General features: G+C 52.4%; 5 protein-coding genes across 5 annotated transcripts; 2 read left to right on the top strand and 3 right to left on the bottom strand.

Moving 5' to 3' along the window:
• Positions 1-447: 447 nt before the first annotated feature.
• On the top strand, positions 448-1602 carry PG994_004904 (RNA recognition domain-containing protein; the record flags this gene model as incomplete). The annotated part of the gene is made up of 1 exon (XM_066856313.1): positions 448-1602. The coding sequence occupies one exon, from the start codon at positions 448-450 to the stop codon at positions 1600-1602; it is 1155 nt and encodes a 384-aa protein (XP_066718480.1).
• Positions 1603-1957: 355 nt separating this feature from the next.
• PG994_004903 (uncharacterized protein) lies at positions 1958-3095 on the top strand (the record flags this gene model as incomplete). The annotated part of the gene is made up of 3 exons (XM_066856312.1): positions 1958-2040; positions 2154-2531; positions 2585-3095. The coding sequence occupies 3 exons, from the start codon at positions 1958-1960 to the stop codon at positions 3093-3095; spliced, it is 972 nt and encodes a 323-aa protein (XP_066718479.1).
• Positions 3096-4061: 966 nt separating this feature from the next.
• On the bottom strand, positions 4062-4466 carry PG994_004902 (uncharacterized protein; the record flags this gene model as incomplete). Its single annotated transcript, XM_066856311.1, has 1 exon — positions 4062-4466. The coding sequence occupies one exon, from the start codon at positions 4464-4466 to the stop codon at positions 4062-4064; it is 405 nt and encodes a 134-aa protein (XP_066718478.1).
• Positions 4467-4771: 305 nt separating this feature from the next.
• PG994_004901 (uncharacterized protein) lies at positions 4772-6109 on the bottom strand (the record flags this gene model as incomplete). The annotated part of the gene is made up of 1 exon (XM_066856310.1): positions 4772-6109. One exon carries the CDS (start codon positions 6107-6109, stop codon positions 4772-4774), a length of 1338 nt encoding a protein of 445 aa, XP_066718477.1.
• A 5404-nt stretch (positions 6110-11513) lies between these two features.
• PG994_004900 (uncharacterized protein) lies at positions 11514-12126 on the bottom strand (the record flags this gene model as incomplete). Its single annotated transcript, XM_066856309.1, has 2 exons — positions 11514-11800; positions 11973-12126. The coding sequence occupies 2 exons, from the start codon at positions 12124-12126 to the stop codon at positions 11514-11516; spliced, it is 441 nt and encodes a 146-aa protein (XP_066718476.1).
• Between the last annotated feature and the right edge of the window lie 1233 nt (positions 12127-13359).

The following is a 13359-nucleotide window of genomic DNA, read 5'->3' as shown; positions in this document are numbered from 1 at the left end:
GTATATAAATTTAAGATTAAATTGCGTAATAGGGGTGAGAAACAACTTTAAAACAAGGAGAAAAGGTAAGAGGAGGCGAAACAACTTGATGAGACCTGAACGGATGAAAAGGTGGACGACTCTCTCTATTACCAGATATAGGGGTATTTGAAGTTTAAGCCACCAGCACCGCCACACAAGTTACTGCAGTCCCATCTACGCTAGCACAAATCCAAGCATAAAGTTGTGCAAATGTACGGTGAGATATTTAAGGTTATCGCTGGTGGATATGTGAGATAAGGCGCTTATCCAGATTATTCAGCCATTCGGAGAAAGCAGTATGACATTGTCGCCACTTTAGAAATCGCAATCAACAATCAGTTCAATTGGCATCTTGTCAGTTGTTTTGATCGCAACCACCCCCATCAACCAACAACATCAGTAACGACGACATCACATCAAGTCAAGATGCCGCCTCAAATCAAGCAGGATCTCAACCGGTCCGGCTGGGAGACCACCGACTTTCCGTCCGTCTGCGAGTCTTGCCTGCCCGACAACCCCTACGTCAAGATGCTCAAGGAGGACTACGGCGCCGAGTGCAAGCTCTGCACGCGGCCCTTCACCATCTTCAGCTGGAGCGGCGACCGCGCCCACGGCCGCAAGAAGCGCACCAACATCTGTCTCACCTGCGCGCGCCTCAAGAACTGCTGCCAGTGCTGCATGCTCGACCTGTCCTTCGGCCTGCCCATCGCCGTGCGCGACGCCGCCCTCAAGATGGTCGCGCCCGGCCCCGGCAGCGAGATCAACCGCGAGTACTTCGCCCAGAACATGGAGAAGGAGATCGAGGACGGCCGCGGCGGCACCGAGGAGTACGAGAAGGCCGACGAGAAGGGGCGCGAGCTGCTCCGCAAGCTGGCCGCCAGCAAGCCCTACTTCCGCAAGGGCCGCGCCATCGTGGACGGCTCGGCGACTGCGTCTGGGAGCGGCGGGAGTCCAGCTGTCGGCGCTGGCGTGGGCGGCCCTGGGCCAATTCGCACAAACGACTCGCGAGCTGCGAAAGCGGCTGGCGCCGGCCCTCGCGGCAACAAGAAGCGACCGTTTCCCTCCGCATCACAATTACCACCTGGTCCTAAAGATTGGGAGCCACCTGCCGACAAGTCCATCATGTCACTTTTCGTCACCGGTGTTGAGGACGATCTACCCGAGTACAAGCTCCGCGAGTTCTTCAAAGTACACGGCAAGATCAAGAGTTTGGTTTGCAGTCACATGTCACATTGCGCATTTGTCAACTACGAAACAAGGGCGAGCGCGGAGAAGGCCGCCGAGGCGTGCCAGGGACGCGCCGTGATCGCGGGCTGCCCGCTGCGCGTACGGTGGAGTGTCCCGAGAGCGGTCGGCACCATGAACAAGGAGCAACGAGGCGAGATGATCCGAGACGGGCGGAGCGCGTTTTCGGACGTGAAGAAGGCAGGGCAGCACAAGGCGATCGAGGGTCGGCAAACAGGTCTGCTCACCCAGGGGGGTGAAGATGGGTCTGAATCACAACAGGAGAACAACTTGGACATCGTGGCCCCACCGCCAGGAGCTGACGACATCAACTATTCCAGTTTGGCGGGTAATTAAAGAGCGACTGGCGTTGTACTACAGATTGAGGCGATAAAATCATTTACATGGCATAGCTGGCGTTTAAGTTTGAGGGAAGTCATCAGGGAACACTGGTACCAATCAATTCAATGGAATACCCAAAATCTTTCTCATTCTCTTTACCGGACTCTTTCTTTACTGCCATGTGACGCGAGAGATGCGGAGATAGGCAAAGTCTGCTCCCATCTTGATCCATGGCACGGCAAAACCATAATCGGAGAAAACGCCATCGCACGCAAGCCTACATAAATGGAAGAGTACCTCAAATCATGGAAGGGAACCAGTGTCCTTCACAAGTCAAGACTATCTTCAGGCTACAAGATCGCCATTCACCATGAGCCTCCGAAAAGTACCAGACAGCCCATTGGCTTCGTCTCTTGCCAAACGAGTCAAGACGAACCATGCTAGCAACTCTTTGTAAGTGGCTGACTTTCTCCTGCCCACGCTCCCTTCTCCGCTTGCTTGAATTCACACAATAATCCTTGTATAATGCGAATGAAATGACTGACTTACTGATCCTCCGCACACAGTTTCAATGACCCAATAGTCAAGATCGAAGTGGAAGATGTGGAACATGGCACGATGGGGCTACGAACATGGTATCTCCACCGGCGCTGCTCTTGGACCAGTCCATGGACTTCAGCAATCGGCTCAGCAACGGCGACGACACCATCTTCCTCGGGGACACGAGTGCTGAAACTGTCGAGAGCTTCAGCCACTGGCTCTACACTAGATGTCTTGATGTCGCTGAACTCCGTCTCGGGTCGTCTTACGATGAAGATGATGGTCTGGGCCAAGGTGTCTGACAATGACGATGGGCGCGATGAGGAAGAGGCGCGCGAAGAAGAAGAAGAAGAAGACGGCGACCTCCAGTCCGGATTCACTTTTACCGGCAATTCACCATCCCCGTAAATTAGTCCCCCTTCTATTATGATCCCGAACCTGGCAACAGCGTCGACAGCGACTCCGAGACCTTAGTTGCATCCCCTCTTCTCACCAGCGACCACGATCATGCACCAATAAGTCCAAGCCCGCCGTCTGAGGCCGCCGTCGCCGCTGCCGCCCACACCCATCCCGTCGACCGCGTCATCACCCGCCTCCTGGACCTCTACACCTTCGCCCAGCACCACGCCCTCCCGGCCCTCGCGCGCGACGTCCTGTCCCTGCTGCAGGACTTCCGCGCGGACCACCGCGCCGAGCGGCCGCGGCTCTGCTTCGCCGTGCTCCGGCGCGCCTGCGACGGCTTCCGCGACGACGCGGACCCCCTCTGGCGCTGGCTCGCGGCCGACTTCGCCCGCAGCTGCCTCCACGGGGACGACGACGACGACGACGACGCGGCGTCCGCCGCCGCCGCCATCAACGAGATGTGCGCCCGGTTGCCGCCCATGTTCTGGCGCGCCGTCTTCAAGGCCAAGGTGGCCGCCGATGCCGACACGATCGGGTATCTCCGGAGATTGCGAGAAGAAGACTGAGATACACCATCTGGATATAATAATGAATGAACATGGACTCACTGGACACTGGAGAATCGAACGGCAAACGTTTAGGAAGAATATGTAGATGGATAAGTGTAACGTCGCAATTTACCTCCCAACTCCAAGTGTCAATGTTGGGAGAGTAAAGGGTGGCGAATCGTGTTCAGATCTGGCGCGCCCCGAACGTGAGATGATAACTACCAGCTTAATTACACGCGTTGAAACAAAATCAAGCCTAGCATCCATTCCCCAGGGCTCCAGCCTATCCAAATAAACCATAGAAATAAAATTTGAACGACAACAGGCAACCCCAACTATTTGGTTTGGTAGTAAATAATCAAACACCAATACATGCATAGCTCTTCAGGGGCACTAGGGAATCGCGTGATTCACTGACCATCAGTGTGAAGCGTGATGGCCATATCTGATTACGGTTTGTTCAAGGTAGATAAGCCCAAAACCCGGAACAGACGAGGAGGCACAAAGGAACTGGCTAGGGAATAGAGGAAGAAGAAGAGAGAGAAAACAGACACAATTTCCTCCTACTCCTTGGTTAATACCATAACACTCTTGCCACACGTTTCTTCCGACATATATATAGAGAGAGCCGATTATTTAAATATCCGTTTTTGCCCAATAGCTCCTTAGCTGTAGAATGTCCGCCTCGTCGATATACCATTGTCGATAGAGATACCCATACCGAGAACCGCATTAACATTCGTTATTGTAAGGGTCCAGACTGAGTGGTACACTCTAACGTCTATTGTCTCTAGCTACAAGAAGAATTCTCTAGGGAGAGAAAAGAATTCCTCTAACTACCGTACAAATGTTACCTATCTATATACGTGCTTCTGTTCTGGTGCGCATGTGCTCGGCATTTCCAGTAGGTTCTATAGGAAGCTGGAAATGCTGATCAGTGGGTCGCAAAGGGGCCGCGGGCCCCTGAGTCTTATTGACAGGGGTTCATCCCATAACAGTTATAATATACAAGAACTTTTCGAAAATCGTAACCAATAATAAAACCCAGACACACTCAAATATCACGGCGCTATGCGACCGTGAAGCAAGTGCTTCGCCCTCATCATGTCCCGACGCAGTGACCGGATCCCCCCTTTCCCTTCCTCGGGCCGTCCCACGTCCTCTTTTGCCGATGATGGTCCTCGCGACATCCAGCAGCCCCTCGTCGCCCAACATGCCGCCGCCATGGCTGTGGTGGTGGTAGTGGGTGCGCGGTAGCTGCTGCTGCTTCTGCTGTCCATCATCAAAAGCGGTATGGTAGTGCTCGCAGATACCAAGACGGAGCTCGATCGGTAGACCTAGGATGGCCTCCATCCGCTCAAAGGCATTGTTGACCAGTTGGATCACCATGTTGACTTGCAGATTGCCTGATTCTGTGTTGATAGGAATGACTGCATGTTAGTCTGACAGTTCCTCTCTCCAGGATCTTTCAACAAGAGGGGTAGTATAGCTTGTTACGTGTATGCAGGTTAGGGGGGTGCAGTAAGGGGTCAGTCACGTACGAAGAGGGAGGTTCCCAAAACGGCGCAAGCCATGTATCTTGTCCGCGTTGGATAGGAATTGCAAGTCTTGTTGTAGGTGCCAAAATAACGCGACATGAAGGCGCAAAACGTGGACGTAGCAGGTGATGATGAGGAGCACAGATGCAGAGTCCGTCATCGTCGCCGCCGTTGTCGGCATTGACAAATTGCTATCAAAGTATGTGGTTGATGACGACAGCTGCGGCGACATGGAAGCCGATGCGGGGAGTACTGGGTGGTGCCACTGCTGTCGCTCGGTGAGTTTATATCGCTGCCGTAAGCCGACATGGAAGCGCTCTCGGACCCGCTGGCATAGCCGCCACCGTAGGCCCCTCCAGCCCAGACCATGGGTGTCTTCGCATGGGATGATGATAGGGGCGTATGTGGCGTATGTGGCGTATGGGGTGTCTGGGGCGCGCCGGCGATCACGTCCATGATGCTGAGGAATTCTTGCGTCAAGCTCAGGAGTTTCTCGAGAATACTAGTGTTGGATGGCTCCGGATTCCCAGAAGTTGGGTTGGTGAGAGCATTGAGGTGGGTATGTGGTTGCGTTACTTGTTTCAATAGAGTGACCAGTTCTAAGTTTATGCTGGTCAACATCTCCATGGGATTATGAGATCTGCTTTCCAGTTCGTTAACTTGATAGCTCGTCATGCAGTGCGAATTGGAGCCACCCTGTGTAAAGTAGTCCGACATAGAGACTTGTTGTGACGGTGGTTGTGGCCAATGCATGCCTTCCGTCGTATGTGCTTGCTGTAATTGCGGAGTCTGTTGCGCCTGTGTCGCCGAGAAGGTATATTGTGGCATAGATCCGCCGACGGGGCTATTGAGGGAAGTAGTCGTGCTCTTGTCCGCATTTTCAGCAGTATAGTTCTGGGTCATGGTGAGATCGTGATGGTCCCAGACGCCGGCGGAGGTAACGACGGGCGTGGAGAAAGCTGGCGTGGCCGGATTCGAGAAGGCGCACCAATCCGGCGGCGGCGGCGGCATCGCGAAATGGTGGATGCCTATCATTGTGCCGCCGTTGCTAGATCTCTGCATCGCATCTTCGAAATGCCACTCGAACGATCGAGCAGTCCCTGTCGTAGGAGTAGTCTGTGCGGCTGCTGACATGGGCAGGGAATCTGGCGGCGGCATTGTTGGGCCGGCCGGGCCACCTGACGCCAACGTGGTAGCAGCGGTGGCAGTAGTAGCGGTACTTGCTATCCGCGGTGATTGGGAAGAGTGAGTTGAGGATCTATCTCCAGTCCGTCGCCTCTTCCGTGAGACAGAGCTACCATCATCCTCAACGGAGTAGTTGCGCATCCGGTAGATGGGACTCGTGGTGCAGGACGTGTCGGCTTTAGCGCACCTATCGCACCGGCCCGGGGGGTCGCCTCCCTTGCGTAAGCATCGGAGCTTCTGGCCACGGCAGCGATCGCAGGCCGAACGTCGCGAGGAAACGCCTGGCGTGGGCTTCTTGTCACCGGGCATGTCTGTCTGTATGGTCGTTGCTAACTTAAGTGCAGGGTCTAGATAGTAAGATATCCCCGCCGCCATGTGGGAAAAGGGGAATCATCATCTTATTTAACGGCCAGGGGGCCGGACTTACGTGCAAGTCATCATTGGACCTGACCACACGGGGACGTGTAAGAGGAAGACTCTCTTCAGTTTTGTCATGGTACTTCTGCTGCCCGCGGACGTCCAACACTAGTGGCTTCGCTCTTCATTAAGCAACGTGCTGAGGTATGGGCCCGAGTCAGCAAGGGTGTCTCATTTCCTGGCATGCAGGTCAGCCCAGATGGTGTATATGTACGTACCGCCCACATAGGCATCCGCCTGTAAGCATTCCTGTAGGTACATATGTACCGTTTTCTCCCTCACACCACCTGGGGCATCCTTCACCCGGATGCGAGTATAAACCTCTGGAGCAAACAGAGTCGCCGGCATACAGGTGGGTACCATGATAGCACGAACGGGGACAAGATTGCCCGCGGGCCATCGCTTTGGTCAGGATGAAGCATCGTCTACTATGCGATCCTACGGCGCGCTAATGCCATGACGGGATGACAGGTCGAATGCGAAGTGCTCAATTCCGGTTTCAACGTTGCACCTACTGCACGCCAGAGCGTGTAACGCTGGAATAGGTGCGCCATACTCCTTGCCATGTTGGACGTTGAGTCTTGGTAGGGCTCGTCCCAAGGCACATCCGGCTCAATGCACCTTGATCATTGGTCGCCTGAGCCGACGCGGCTGCTGGGCACAGTCGCACAGGAGTTAAGCCCCCCTTCACTCCAATGCCCGCACCAACGCCCACCCCGCACATCCTCGTATTGCAGGGTTGTTGGCAGCGGCGACTCTGACCTCGCGCCTGCAAAAGCCGTATACTCCGCGTTCGATTACGTAGCCCGTCCCTTCCAGGCCAAGCCCCCCAGGCGGCTTTCTCGGAACACTCAAGGCGAAACCAACATTTGTAAACCGTGACAAACGCACGTATAACATGTCCAGTCCACCGGGGACATGTTGGTCGCCTTGGTGGTACCTGCCCACGTGGGAATTCAGCCTTACAAAGTCCTATCCTGTAGGCTGGTGGGGGTTTGCAGGCAAGTTACATCAAGGAGCTAGCGCAATGTTGCCCATGGCCCTTAAGCGAATATGCTTTCTTCTTAGGAAACGTACCTGTCGCGTAGTTGCGACCGACACAGAATGCTCCAACAGAACGTGGTCAGGGCGTCGTGACTAGGGACTCAAATGATTTGGGTCGAGTGTGTTCAAGATCTCCCGCCATGGCCATTTTGATCTCCAAAATGGTAGGCTTGTTGCTCCTGAAGGATGAAGAGTTGACCAGTTCATTGCAGACGCCTGAAGGATCGGGATCCCGGACGCTGGTGTGATTGTCGGTCCTATTTAGGCAGCCCATCGTTATCTTCCTTGGCCATCAAATGCAACGTGCTCTATCTCTAATATCCAGTGGCGCCAGATTAGATTTCATCATCGCTATGTGGCACGGAAGATGTGATACCTAACCGTTATAGCGCAACGTGCATGTAGACAGTATCATTGGCATGGACGGAAGTAGCCTTGTGTCATCATCAAGCGACGGCGTTGCCGGGCAGTGTTGTCTTCCTTCCGACTAGGCGGGAGCTTTCCTGTATCTTCGCATTTGTTTGATGACGGCAATGAAGAAGAACTAGACATGACGTGTTGAATGGAGCAGACAATAAATGGGACATGACCGACTAGACCTGCCCAGAGGTTACCTAGCGAGCCTCGGTGAGGTGAGCATTTGGATGCCCTGAGAAGGCCAGAGACCTGGAAGTCTCGGTCCGCTGTGGAGAGATGGTTCAATAGCAGTTGGGGGGATGGTGGGGGTGGAGCACCTGCCCCTGCACTTACTGTACTAAGGGCACTGAGTACTACGCGTGGCCTCTGCTCTTGTTGCTCCTGCCACGGCCATCTTGCAATCAAATGGGCTGATTCTCGCCAATTCTATTCAACGACATGCAAAAAACACGTGCATACGAGATATGCAGCAAAGGAGCTGGTAGGATTCAGCCGAAGAGTCCTTCAACCATTTTTGATGTCATCTTCCGTCGTCGGGTCAATACACCCCAGGCAGTGGACAGGTACTTCACGGTCTGAATGAAGGTGGCAACCAATCAGTGCCTACCCATCTCCAACGAAGAGTTATGGTGGGCGGCACGGCGGCCGATCGTTGCGGGCTGGGCCGCGGGCTGTCGCGCGCGTTAGAAGAATCGACATCGATTCCCTCAGACTGGCAGAACAAATAAAGAACGTGACTTGGATGTTCAGAACCTGTATGCCAATACCAAGTATTGCTAAGTTCCCGACCATGAAGGAGCAACATGACCACTTGTAACTGATCAGAAATCCTTGGGAAAACACATCGTTTCGCATTCGCCACTGGCTGACTATCAGCTGTGTAGAACCTGCCGCCAAGTCCTAACCTACTGGGAAGAAATCATAAGCTCACGCGAGCGTGTTCTTCCCCTTCCCTAGCCGCAACACCCAATTAGACTGCACTTTCAATGCGAGTATTCTGCCTGTATCACCATCCTTACTTTTTGTACCACCATCACTAACACCGCCTCGTCACACAACCCGTCTTGCTGGAATAATTGGACCACAACGTCTTACCGACAAGGAAAAAGACACTGCATCATGCCGTGTCGCTATATATAGAATTAACGGTCAATCACATGTTTCAATATACCAAAGAAGGCTCGACTTATATTTACGGGGTAGCGATTTGTGAGAAGCTCGACTACTGAAGGACTGATGAACCCCGACGTCCCCGGTCCTTGCTGGGTTGCTTGTCACTGGAAAAACAAATATAAAACCTAGACCTGCCTGCTCACCAACCCCTTGCTTCATCATTCATTGTTGTCTTGGCATTTTACTGCTTACCCTACTTATTACTCACCTAATTGTTCTTCTCGTCCCATTTTCATTCTGTCAGCTGGATCCGGATCCGAGGCTGGACCCTGCTTATTACCTACCCTGTGAGACGGCCCCACGTACCCTGCAAGATATCGTCCACATCCGTACAGATACATGCATTATTGGCAAAGGGACCTCTCGATCTTGTAAGCACTAGAGTTACCTCCTAATTACAGCTCGCGTATCGATTATGAATGAACCGGGCAGGGTGCCGGACCGTGGCCACGATGCGCGCTAAGCGTGCGGGTTTGAAACATATTTTCGATGTGATGCGTGTCTCTTACCAGACTGTCGGTAGTACCCCGTTCTAAACAGCTGTTCGGATTCACGTAACAGAGATAAATGGTTATGCGGATGTCAGAGGTAGAGAGATGAGTGCTTCACCAATTTCAGTTGCCGGAGTATGTCCGCAGACTAATAATAATATCTGCGTCTCCCATCGGGACAGCTTCCGGCGTGACGTTGAGGAGATCCTTCACGGCGCAAACTCGGTTTCGACAGGATCGGATGGAGCCGAATAAGACGGCGAACACCTTCAACGTACAACATCCAAATGCCTTTTATGGACATAAACTAGAACATCCGCAAACCGGCCCATAAGTCACTTCTAGATGTATGGAGATAATAACCGAAGCCACCCTTCAGGGGAAATCTAATATCCGGGACACACACACACACACACACACACACACACACCCAGCCTCCCTCGTCAGTTAGAGATATGGACCCGCGTAGGACTCCATCATCAGACAAAACCACCCCCCACCACACGAGAGAAGTGGATACAATATTACGCGCAGACGGGGCAGGGTTGACCAACGTGAGTATGAGCGAGCGGGCTGTCCCCAATTCTCCGCTGCTGCTGAGTAAATACAGGCGAGTGATTATGCAGGCTGGAAGACGTTGGACCGACCAAGCCCGGACGACTGATTTGTGACGGACAAATCGTCGTGCGCCAAGCATATGTGCTACTACCTCACCGGAACCGTTGGTATAGGTGTAGCCTTCCCGTGGTGCTGCGCTTTCGACATTACATGATTACGGGATCAGCCTCGATACCCATACCAACCTTGTGTTTTACGTTCCGGGCTACATGACTGGCTGCAGGTGTGTGCATTACTACCATCTGATGAAAGTATTTTGCTTTTTCGTTGCCTGGAATCAATCAAGCGCTGTCTCCTCTACTTTCATCTTTCAACATAGGGGAAATTGGATATCCTATACTATCGAATACGAACGGTGCATCTCGCTTAGGAGGACCGGAGTAGTGGACCCCCGATGCAGTGGATAAATATGACCATACACGGGTCTGAATAACGGGATGACAAAAATAGAAAGATGTTTCCGCTTGCTGACTTGTTCCGTTCCCGAGAAGGTTTTCCCACGGCATACATACATAAAGCACCAACACTTCGTAATGGAACTGAGTCTAGACAAATGCATGGACAACTCACTTATACCCGAAACTCTACCTTATCTTGTCGAGCTTACTAGACAGCGACATGAAGAAAGCTCATTCAGATAAGCGGAATCGACCTTCGGCGGAGTTAGAAACTAGAGACCATAATTACAATGGTTGCGTTGGTCTCCCCCCCCGGAATCACTTCACATTCTACGCCTAAAGGTGCCTGACAACTGGTAGCATATCTGGTTCACCACCAAGGACCCAATCAGGATACAATTCCATACCTCCCCCCCCCCTCTACTTTCATTTGACAAGCACGCAAGAACCCAAAGCCGCCGACGAAAGTCGTTGGGCATTGAAATCCAGCAAGCTGTCCCAATCACCTCCAACACTTCAGCTTTGTCAGTAACACAAAGCAAGCTCCGCATCATCCGCGAGCTACTCAGCCAAGATTCAATCGTTACGATGTACAGAACAATTGGCAAGCGGACGACAGACTAATCAGCACGAGAGGCAACTGTTGTTGTACCATGGTCGATCGTTGCCTCTGACACTGTAGCCACGGTTTGAGTAGCCTCGATTACCGTATTGTCCTCGACTGGATCCACCCCGGTCTTCATTTCGATTGCTCCAGTTGTTTCGGTTGCCCCAATAGCCACCTTCCCCCCCCCAAGTATGGCTTGAAGGTATTATGTCTCCTGAAACAGGCGCTCGATGCTGTACAGGGAGATGTGCCAGGAACATCATGGACTCAATTCAGGTAGCGTTTGTTATCTACCCAATCTATTCTTTCGACACGGGAAGTAACACGTCATGTATTCTGTTGGTGAAGCCAAGTAAGTGGGTTATGAGACTTGAGTGACTACTCGCTACTGCAGTTCCGGTGTGTGAGGGGACGTCCTAGTTACTCATAACTCTCCAATGCATTTAACATCAGCGATGTGTAGGCAGGAGCCCCTATGCATAGCCTTCGATGGCCAGCAATGTCGGGAAAGTAAAATAGTCACCATCTTCCACGTCAGTGTCCCCTATCTACTGATGATGCGACAGAAGGAAGTAGTCGTGCTTGAAGACGATCAGACCCTCCTCGTCCATCTTGAAGATGGAGACTCCGGGCAGCGTCGCCGTGTCCCCCTTCTTCAGCGGGAAGCCGGGCAGCTCGGTTTGCAGCTTGAAGCTGATGACGGCCTCAAGGGTGAGCTGGCGCCGATCGCCGTAAGCCGCGACCGTCGTATACGTAAAGTCCGACGCCATTTGGAAGAACTGCGTCAGGAAGGGTCCAATGGAGTCTTTGCCCTCCAACTTGCTGGGGCTCGACACTGAAACAAAGATCACGTCAGGCAACATCTCCTGTAGTAATAGTCTCCCTCTTCGCTAAAACGGGAAGCAGCCTAAAAAGGAGTAGGGAAAGGCTTTTTCTTTTCTTCTTTCCCCTTTTCTCTGCCGAATTCTCGGGAAAAGCAGGGAAAACGAAAACGAACCAAAACATACAGTAATCAATGTAATCCACCTTGCCGTCAGCTATACGGTCGACCATACCCTCGGGGTTCGAATCACGCCATGCCTTGAAGAAGGACTCCAACAGAGCCAGAGCTTCCTTTGCCGAATCTGGCGTGTCGCTAGGCAGATCGGCAGTTGCGGCCATCATGTCGTTAATCTGGGGGTGAATTTTCTTCTTCGTATTCAAAATGCTAATTGTGAAGAAAACAATTTCAGGCAGGATGAACTCGGCTGACTGTTTCCCCCCACCTCCTTTAAGTAGGTAGATGACTGGCTGCCTGTTGGTGCCTGGGTTGCTTCGCACGTAAGCGCTGTCAGCAAAAAGGGGGGGGGGGGAGGGGGGCAGCCCACAATCGGATCAGTTTCGCCCCCACGGAGACCAGCTGAAACTGCTTTTCTCGCATGCGATGCGCTACAGATACGTATTCGCCATGCAGGGGGCCGAATTATGTTCAGCATATGTGTACATGGGTCTGGAGATCATGATTGGGCGCCCTATATTTCCCCTGCCGGCTAAAGGGGGGTCCCATCCGATTTGATAACAGCTCAATTTTCTTGTTGGACCTCTGCCGGTCTCTTTGGAAAGGCTTCCTAGTCATTGCTCACATGGAGAATCGTGACTCGGTGATTGCACTGCTTCTCCTTATGCACGTGCTGCAGCCCCGTCGAGCACGATGACAGCCAACCAGCCATCACAAGGTCAAAGGGGTGATGATATCGGAAGCAATGACCGCGCAATAAACGCAGATGCTTACAACCCAAGTTCCACAATGAATGCATACTGTACCACAACCCATATTTGATCGAGTCTGTGATTGAACTGACCCCCAAAATAGAGTCGCACTTGCATTGGGGATTTTGGGGCGAAACACATATTTACTTCCGTTACTGGCTAATCCTGGCAGCTGCGATCCGTCTTTTTCAGTGACTGCTTCGAATACATGCATATATCCTGATACTGACAGACATCCGACATCGGCCACGCTAGGCCTTGATTTTGTCCATCTTACAATCCAAGAATCATAGCTGACCTCTAACTGTGCGTGTGTGTCATGTTACAGAATGTAACGCGCTGAAGCGGTGTCAGAGGGTGACTTGGAGTACCACGATTTCCCGTTTCTTGCTTAAAAGCTACAGTAGCTAATACCCAATTGAAGGAGATTAGCTTTGCCCCCAGGACGAGTTAAATGGCTATGTAGGCTCAATCAACTTAATATCAAAGATAAAAAAAGCTTAATCAAAATTGGTTCTTTCACATGGAACCGAACAAGTGAACCCGACAAGGTTTGTGTAGGGACTGATAACGATGTCCTCTCTGACGCCTTAAGTAACGAGTCTTTGGGACTGGTAGCCATGACGACAAACACCTATTCCTAGT

This window comes from Apiospora phragmitis (genome assembly GCF_038363925.1).
Source record: "Apiospora phragmitis strain CBS 135458 chromosome Unknown utg000005l:1.0-4161743.0:1.0-4166827.0, whole genome shotgun sequence".
Lineage (NCBI taxonomy): Eukaryota > Fungi > Ascomycota > Sordariomycetes > Amphisphaeriales > Apiosporaceae > Apiospora > Apiospora phragmitis.
Note: the sequence above shows the minus strand (reverse complement) of the source record. Positions and strands in the feature narration are given on the sequence as shown.